This window comes from Pygoscelis adeliae, unplaced genomic scaffold, assembly GCF_000699105.1.
Source record: "Pygoscelis adeliae isolate BGI_AS28 unplaced genomic scaffold, ASM69910v1 Scaffold227, whole genome shotgun sequence".
Taxonomy (NCBI): domain Eukaryota; kingdom Metazoa; phylum Chordata; class Aves; order Sphenisciformes; family Spheniscidae; genus Pygoscelis; species Pygoscelis adeliae.
Window position 1 is genome coordinate 3,630,966 of NW_008825100.1, and position 9,760 is coordinate 3,640,725.

At 43.9% G+C, this 9,760-nt stretch overlaps 1 protein-coding gene across 1 annotated transcript in view; it reads right to left on the reverse strand.

Annotated features, from left to right (window-relative positions):
* Positions 1-9,760, reverse strand: part of SLC15A2 (solute carrier family 15 (oligopeptide transporter), member 2) — a 40,304-nt gene that overhangs the window by 30,276 nt on the left and 268 nt on the right. The window contains exons 2-5 of the mRNA XM_009327141.1: positions 6,443-6,530; positions 5,686-5,827; positions 3,731-3,823; positions 2,537-2,636 (exon numbers count right to left, since the gene is read on the reverse strand). Of these exons, the coding sequence (XP_009325416.1) occupies positions 2,537-2,636; positions 3,731-3,823; positions 5,686-5,827; positions 6,443-6,530 (423 nt within the window). The remainder of the gene's footprint in view (positions 1-2,536; positions 2,637-3,730; positions 3,824-5,685; positions 5,828-6,442; positions 6,531-9,760) is intronic.

Here is a 9,760-nt window from a genome sequence, read left to right on the forward strand (position 1 = left end):
CACTGTTTGTAGTAGTACTGTTCTCAAAGTGGCAGATCCAAGACTATTACACTCAAAGTACTTAAAAGAAAACCAGATCGATGGTATGCATTTACCTAAAAACGTAAATTTGTCTCAACGTGGGAATAGCAGGGGCCATTTATTTATTCATTTTATATCTAGAACCACCACATCCCTAGTTTCCAGATGGAACAACTAAGCCTGTGCACTTAAGGGCTCAGCTGAAGTTTATTGGTGTCCTGAAAACTAAGGAGGAATCAAATGCTTCATTTCACTGGGAATTTTCAAAACTTATTTCACCCTTCACCTGGAGTGGAAGACAAAAAACGTGATAAGTCCTCTCAAACACCACTCCAGAGGGGAGAAATATTCTGGTTGGCCCCAAACCTTTCATTCCTTACAAAATCAAAACTTCTCATTCCAATTTTGGAGACTTAAATTTCCTATCACATAGCATAAAACATTTTTCTTCTAAAAGACCAAGTCATTTCAAAATGGTAAAATACGAAACTTGCTATTCTGAAAAGAATGAATAGAGCAGAACGTATTGTCCTTATCACAAGGCTTTTTAGTTTTCCTTCTCTAAATTAGTTTTTCTTGAAGGCAACACACAGGTGAATGTTTGAGCCTTAGTATTAGATAAATTCGTTGGAGAGGTATAGTCTGAATGCTGGAGAATGGGCCAGGCCCACACAACCACAGACAATTCAGGTTTTCCTCTATAACTCAGTTGTGGTTCTAAGTTTGGGATAATAATATGTATGTGCCTGACTGGAGTGCTGAGATTCATTAGCTGAAGTCTATAAAACACTCTGAAGATAAGTGGCACACATTTTCATACTGTAATTAGGTGGTAATTGAAAGATGCTGGATAAACATTATTAATCATTAATATTCATAGAAGTAGCACTTCTGAAAATGCTGTTGTAACACCTGTTAGAATCCTTTTGGGACAACTATTGGCTCTGCAAGCTAGGATGCCCACATGCTAGTATGCACGCAGCGTATTCCCAGAGTGCGTGTGCTGTGCTGCCAGCCTGCTTTTGGTCAGAGTTGTGCCAACTGGGGAGGCTGGTGACCACCAGATGATTGCTGCTCCCTCTTCTGCAGCATCCTCTAAAGCACCGGGTCCAACTGACAGCACAGGATGGACAAGCCTGCAGAAGGATCTGCTTTGAACAAATGACCATGAAACATCCTGTGTTTTGTTACTCCTTAGTAACCACAAGCTTCTTCACTTCAGCATCACACAGTTCATGAGCAGGAAGAACAAGTCCTCCCAAAATTTTAAAATAAACATTCTAGTCTATATTATTCATTCATTAAATGCTGACTACAAGCTGGGGCATTGCAAAAGGCAAACAGGAAACTGCCCTACGGGGCTCCCATCCCTTGTCCCAGGCCAAGGGGCCATCTCTTGTCCAGCTCTACCAGTGCCTTTCCTGACAGACCATTAGTCTAATGTCCTACTTCAGTGCCTCCATTGATGGGAATTTCCATCTCCCAAAGGTCCTAATCTTTCCCGGTACTTCTCTAGATCTATTTCTGGAAAATTTTTCCTACTGTCAGTCCTAAATAACCCTCCTTGAATTTAAGCCTACTCATCATAGACCCCAAAACTTTCTTTCTTTTGTTGTAGCAGTGGCCTTCTACATATTTAAGGACTTACACTACACACAGAAGTTGCTGATTTGAATACTGTCATTGAGAAAACTGAAATTTTTATTTGTGTGTTAGGGCAACATAAATCTAAGTGTTTAATTTCAGGTCAATTTGAAAATTATGCATTTTGCCTGAGGATTAGTACTTCCTGACCTGCTTTGTTTCTTTAAGCACTACCTTATCCTTGGTTGAACCACTATGCTGCATAACAGGAGTCTGAGATTAGCGCAGGTGAAGGGCTAAGCACTCATGATAGAGAATGAGGACACAAAGCAACTGGACTACAATTCACACGATGCAGAGCACAAACAGAGCTAAAAAAGAAACATTTTCCCAACTCTTCAGAACTTTCCATTCTGGAATATCTAGAAAACATTCTGGGTAGATTTGGTACCAGCACTACTTTCAAAAGACTGGAATTTCCTACAGTTCTTTCTGAGGAATCTAAGACACAGACTATGACTGATTTGAGGGAAATTTCCCAGGGAAGCATAGACTGGTGATACAATTTTCTCTTTCATTTGCTATATTCCATTGCAGTGCATTAAGGTGCTGTTAAGCTGGTTCAGAAATGGCTACAGTTCCATGACACATCATACAAGATTTTCCAACTACTCTGACATCCAATTAACATTTAGATGATTTGATGCAATTATGACCTATCCTTCCCAATATCAGTCCTGTTCTGCTGTCATTTTCCTTTCCTGAAGCATCCAGATTCTCTCAAGTCTTATGCAAACCATCCTACCTCACATCTTACTACATCTTTTCCTAGCAAACTGGCCCTTATTCTAGTATAACAGGATTTGATCACATAAGCATCCTCATAAAGTAAGCAGGCACTGCGGATTTTAGGAAAGAAAAGAAATCTTACATGTTCCTCTTCAAACTGGTCCCCACCAAATGCAGAGACACAGGGCTTGATACCTCCCGTTCCAAGGGCGATCAAAAACAGACCAATCATAGACAGGATCCTTCATGCAAGAACAAAAATATCACCATTGCAGAACCTTTCCAGTGCTTATGAGAGCATTTTAGTGTCACCCAACCATGACTCCTCTGGTATCATTGTCTTTTGCACATGGGTAGTGATGATGAGCCAGCTAAGTGCGAAAAACAAATTAATTATCCTAATTTCTGCATTCACTACCAGTCAATTAACCCAACTGGTTTTGTCAGTTTCTTGCTGTTCTGAGGTCCAATGGACATACTAGAGATCAAAGATCCTGGGATTATCTTTCACTCATATGAGAACAAAAGATTGCAGAGATCAATTGAGAAAAAGAAAAAAAAAAAAGAAAAAAAAAGCCTTTTCCTGTAGCCTTCCAGCCTGGGTAAGCACAGACAAACTGTTTGAATTAGGCTCATTCTTGGGTGCTTTCTACTTCCCAGTGCTCCTCAAAATACCATTGTTGGCCCAACAGATCTGTAGGGAACAGGAGTGTCAGGACTGGCCACGTCTGGGACAAAAGGAAACTGTTCTGTAAATGTGATGTGCTCCTGCCTGCATGTGCGTATTTTTAGAGCTGTGACCACCTAGGTAAAAACAGCTTGATGGTTTCAGAGATGCCAGTGGGAAACTACTCTGACAAGCCTATCAGTTCAGAATCTAGAGGGCAAGAAGGGTAGTACCCTATGGAAGAGACAGACCCTTCCTCTGTCACATCAGAAAACGTATCTTTGGTTTTGTGTTCCCATGCATACAAGGGAACCTTGCTGAGCTGGGCAGCTATATTGATGAGGAAATGAGGGAGGAATGAGCCTGGTGCAGGCAGCTAGATGGAGGAGACCAAATCCAGTAGCATGGTATAGCAGAGAGAGGTGATCGGAGGTCCCTATCTCAAAGGGCTTAGAGTCTCTGTGGTGGTTTCCAACTCCTTCTGGTGCATTCACACTCTAGATCTGCCGTTCTGTTCTTACTCAGATATCCCAAACCCTTCCCTGATTAAAGCAACCCATGCACAGCCCCCAAACTGCTGGCCTGATGGAGGTGAAACAAATGACGGTCCCAGGTAAACCAACTACCATCACAACCTACTACAGCGCTGCGGCTTCAACAGCTACTTACACATGAACCGCCTGGTTGCCTAGGGATGGAATTGCACCGACTGACTTTATCAGATGGCCAACCACATACACAATGGAGAGGTAGATGATCGTCCTGCGAGGAAAGCAAACAGCAGTGACTGAAGGTGCTGGCTGACGTACGATCCGAAAACAGAGTGTGCCTGTGCTTCCCGATACGGCAAGTCTACTTGGCAGACACACAAGGAACTGGTTTGTTCATGCCACCGCTATAGCAGGCAGCTATAACTCTTTTGTGTCAACACTGCGTGCACTGGAAGAAAGAGATAGGCAAATGGGTTCAGATTAAGGAGGGATAGCCCCTGCTTTCTTTGCACAGGTTGCTGAGCAGAATAAACTAAAAATGTTCCAGTCTTGTCATGCATGGAAGGCTGCAAATAGAAGAGTTCAGGTCCAACTCAGTTTCCAGATTACTAGTAACTGGCATTTTGTAGCATGCACCTAAGTGAATCCCTCGACTGGAAGGCATCTATAGGGACCGTTGCCCACATTCAACCCTCCTGACTAATACATCCGAATCAGGAGTGTGGTTTCCTCATTACAAGTCTGTTTTAGATCCCAAGTACCTCTGAAGGACTGAGCTCATCTATCTGCCTTCCATGTCTTGGAGAGGGAAAAGAAGAAATTTGACTAGGAGGATCAGGCTCTTGAGTGTATTCTATTCCTTCATCACCTTCAGGATTAAGAGATGTCTATGTATTTATGTGCAGATGACACACACAGAGGGAATGGAAGGACTTGTTAGGACAGAGACACTAGAAGAAGCCCTATGATCTTTGAGCACAGAAGTGGTCCTCGACGCATCCAAACACTGGTTGCAACAGCTAACTTAGAGCCACATCAGATCATTCCTAAAAGCCCCTCTAATCTGTTATCCTGTCCTCGGTATTGGCCAAGGCCCAGCTACTACAGCAAAAGCCACCTCCCATTAAGTCATAGGGATTACTCCAGGGAAAGTCTCCTGCCTAATGCACAAAAGTCTGCATAAGGATTTACCTTCTCACAACATCATGCTGTAAGATAGATATCCTCAAATACCAATGAACATTGCTAGGTGACCTTAAATAATGAAGTTAATAAATCCCCACTGTTACTTTTTTCATTCAAAGGGGCAAGAGAATGACTAAAATCGAGCACAAAGAAAAAAGAACATTGATATCTCCTTAAGAACTTTCTGCTGGAAAGGCATATGGCAGCTGTTCTTTTCCTGTTGAGACTCTTCTGCCAGATGTGCTTAGTCCTAGAGAGAAGGGTTCGGCTACACTTCATCACTCTGACAGCCAAGACTCCCCAGACAATTAACAAACGGTGCCGAAGAAAGAAAGTCCTATAACCAGCTGCTCATCACCACTCTGGGGCAGATGATGGCCCCAAAACTTATCAGTGTAAGGGAAGATTGCCTAACTTACTGAGGGAGAGTTTATCTGCTTATGTGCTGAGGGAGATGATTTGAGTGAACCCAGGTTTCTCTGGAATAAAAATGGATGTGCTCACACATTCTCTACACTGTGAAAGCGTAAGTAAGTATAGTATAGTTAGTGCCATTTCATCTGAAACTGTGAGATCTAAAGGATGACACCACTTCCTTACCATCTTTGAATCCTTCTCAGAAGCAGATCTTGGCAAGCTGAGGGTTAATCACCCTACACCTCAGCTTCCTCAAGGTGGGTAGGGAAGGACAGTGGAGGAAAAGTGTGCTTGTGACTTTTAATTTGTTCCAACTTTGTTGCCTATTGGCCCTTGGGTAAAAGAGGAGCGCAGAACAGCATGAGCAAACAGATCAGCTGTTCATCCGTTAACAGAGAGGAGCTGACCTTCGCAAGTGTGTCTTTGCTGCACTGAGCTAGCTCAAAACTGGAAGCACACACAACACTGTCCTTGCACAGGCTGCATGGTGTAGATGTGTGTTGTCTGAATTGGAGACATGTCTTCACTTACTTGTATTTCCCCAGCCATGAGTCTGCCATGATGGCTCCAATGACAGGTGTGAAATAACAGAGCGCAGAAAAGGCATGGTACACAGCGGTGGAGAGGTTCTCATCCCAGTGGAAGAAGCTTAAGAAATATAGTGTCAGGACAGCTAAAAGGAAACAAGCAAATCACATCAGATAATTAATGTGTATCTCTGCAGGAAACTACATCATGGTGGCAAGAAAACCACTGATTTGTCTAGCAGCTATGAGCACTGCTGTGGAAAGATCTGTGCTTTCATACCTGTTCCTCATAATCCCTGGCACAAGAAAAGCTAAAATGAGATATATGAGTATCAGGCGTTCTTTGCTCATAAACATTTATGTTTAGCTGGAAAATACATTTTCTAGCTTATCTAACCATAACCTGTAGTTCTGTTTACGCACATTTTCCATTTGCAAATTAGGAGCCTGTATGATTCAATTCCCAAATACGCTGATTGCACACAACTATGAAGACATCACACACTGGAAAACCAGGTTTGAGACAGAGAATCTTATAAAAATTTAGACTGGAAGGTACATTTGGAGCTCTCTAGTCCCAACTTCTGCTCAGAGCAGGTGTAGCATCAATGTTAGAGCACACTGTTCATACCTGCATCCCAAAATACTAATTTACTTTGAAAGACAGATGAGACCACATACAGCACAGCTCTGGAACACCAGGCCAGTGTGTATAGAAACCCAAGGACAGGAAAGTCGCTTCCCAGACACAGGCCACATACCTTTCATGCCATAGTAGGAGAAGCGCTCACAGAACTCGTTCACCACGATGAAGGCAATGCTTAGGGGGTAGTTGGAGCCACAGAGTTTCTACAGGAGACAAATGAGAATGTATCAGCTCTGTGAAAGCCTTCACCCCAGCAAAATAGCCCCACAGTGCCTGGGCAGTGGAGAGGAGTCCAGTCCGAAAAACCAGGCACCCACTGCTGCTTGACTGGCTTGTGGGTTGGACTTAAAGGAGGGGACCCCACACCTATCTTGCTTTAGTTAAGGCTCCCCAGTGAATCAGCCTGGCCGACATGGGCCCAATAAGGACTGCCATGGGGATTCGTGGGCTGTCAGCAGCCCACCATGCTCATAGGTCCAGGAACTCCAGTGGAAGGGTCCTACTGCCTCTCTGCTGCAATGCAAAAACCCACTGAGATCCAAAAAACACCTTCGGATGCCTTTTTTCCTACAATTCACATAAAGCTACCACCCTGCCCCAAAACTGCCCCCTCTCCTAGTACCAGACCTTGCCTCAGCAGTTGGTAGACCCCAGGGAGCTGCTGTCTGCTTCCGTGTGAAGCTGCTCCCTCCCGTGCGACAACTGCCCTCAATCTCTGCACCTCACTTGCAGTGAACTGTGCCACCACATTCACTGAAGCAGAGCATCAGCCCCGTGTCCAGAACTCCCTCAGGTATGGCATCCATTTCATATTCCAGGAACGCTGGCATAGCTATGGATAATTCAATTTATTAATCAAAACTAAAAAAAAAGGCAATGGGACTGTCAATCCTGTCTGAGCGTGGGCACTCTTTCACTGAATCTGACTTTACTCCAGCTAAAATCAGCAGTTTCCAAGTGAAATACAAGGCATTTAACAGACGAGTATTGGCACGACCTTGTGTGGGCCTCCATCCCTCTTGGTACCCCACTGCGGTCCAAGCTAAGCAGCTTCCAGCTGCTTAGCTCCACTACCTCACAACAGGGAAAGCAGGTTTTCACAGCACTGCCCAGCTTCTGCCAATTAGTGGGAGAGAGGGGCTGGCCATGCACTTGGTGAGGAATAGGGGGGGAGTGTGATATTAACAGCTGCATTTATATTTATGGTTTTAAACAGCCATAGTATGGGCCAGTGAAGTGAGATGAACTCTTCACATGCATTTCTGTGCCTCGTGTTTGAAATAATGAATTTCTCTATTTCTTCCCAGAGTCCCAAATGCAAATACAGATACCAAAATAGATGTGTTTATTCAGGTTTATTTCACCACCAAGAGACCTGAGCTTATTTGGATTCCCAAAGCAATGGCATCAAGTTTAGAAGAGTCTAGCTTAATGATGCTGTCTTGCTCAACGTTATAGAAGAGCAACAAAAGAGAAAAGACTGGCTGTCCACAAAAAAACCCAAACCAAAACAAAAACCACTTTCCATTACTTAACCCAGCATCTCTAAAGACAAATATTTTTGTCCTTTTCTATACGTGTTTTTCTCTCGCTATTTATCCGCTGCCTTTTTATTAAGAAACCCTTGGCCTCTTTGTTTTACTAGAGTAAATATGTAATTACCCATTTCATTTATTATTTACTCTGAAACCATCATGCTCAGCATATGGCTTGTAACAGAATGGGCTACCTTGGAAACTGCACTGGGGCCTCCTGCTTTTAGACTAGCCTAAAAATGGTGGCATATATAAGCTGTAAATGCACAAACACACAGACATATGCACACACAGAATACCTTTCTCCAACAAGTTTTTCATAATGAAGAAGAAAAGCCGTAAAAGGCAAATTATGTTTCCTGTGGGTGCTTGGAGGCATTTTCTGAACTTGGAAGAAAAATTGTATAACAGGGATATTTTTCTTCCTCTCTTTCACAGACCTCGCTATCAGTACTCATGAGATTTAATAACATTTGATGGAGATGCAAAGCGTGACTGTTCAAATCCAGATGGCCAGGTGCTGGGAACCCCACTGCCTGAACTCACCCCTCCGCACCTAATGCACAAGCCCTGCTGGATTTAGCGGCAGCGGTTTAAGGGATCACATGCCATGCTGCAACCTGCAGTGACAGAAAACCTGGCAGTGACCCATTTCAGCCACTCCTGCTCTGGGATGGGCACCTCCTACAGATGAGCAGGGGTAAGAAGGGAAAGGAGAGCGGGAGGCAGTGACTTCCCAGCTAAACCTCCCCAAGCGCCTGAGCCAGCACCCTGAGAAAGTGCTTACAAATACAGCAACGACTTACAAGCAGGGGTACTTCCATCTGGCTTGTACGTCATGAGATGGCATTGGCACACACAGAAACCCTCATGTATTCTCTCCGCTGTATCACTGACCTGCCTGTGGCCTGCCTGGACATCCAAAAGTGGGCAGCTTTCATCCATGCGGAGAGCCAGATGCAGTTTGCTCGCTTTCGCGAGGAGGACCTTGCTCAGCAGAGAGCCCCAGCAAAAGCAAAGAGGCTAAGCCTGGATTCATGAGCGCACAGATAGTCTGCTGTGCTTAGCTACCACTGTAAGCCTGGGATCTGCAGGATCATGGAGCTCTTAAAGATACTGTGGAAGTTGATAGTCTGTGTCTTTGGAAAAAAGAAAGGTCATTTAAAGTGCCAGCTACAGGAGATGTTTGTTTTCACCTCTTCTTCTTGCTGACTAGCTGCAAAACGGGACTAAGATTAATACTTCACAGGAGCTCTGGATATCCAATAGTTAATGTCTGCACAGTACTTAAAATTGTGAGTTAAATAGTTGGCTTGCTAATGACATGACTGACTGCAGGCTTTAAAAGCAAGTATTACCATACTGCCCTGCAAGTCAAAGCAGGTGCAATACAAGCCCTGTTCTCCCCAAAGTCAATACAGTGCACAGTTTTTAGGGGTCAAGCACTCAACAAGGATTAGCCTGAAAACTGCACAAAGCTGCAATGCAAGAAAATATTCAGCTGAATCTGGCTCTAAATCAGGTCCAAAGATGTAAATGTGAGGCTCTGTCACTACAGCTGAGCTCTGTAACACACACCAGCGGCCTGTGCTCCATTCCTGTCCTTCCTTCTGCTTTGCAGTATCTGGGGACCCTTCCCTGGTGGGTCTCATCATACTAAGAAATGCACAGGTCAACTCCCTCCCTCCCCCACACATCTTCCTCCACTTCAGAGAAGTAAGTCTTTTCCCATAAGGAAAGTCGCGTTCAGAAAAGGGCAGTAATCAAAACCCTTACTCTTTTTCCCCAAAGATTTGGACAGTTCATTTTTTCCCTTTAAGCTGCCCTTTCTTAACTTAATCAGGTTAGTGGAGGGATTTTTGCCTTGAGTTGTTAATGCTTATTTCAACCCTCTGCAA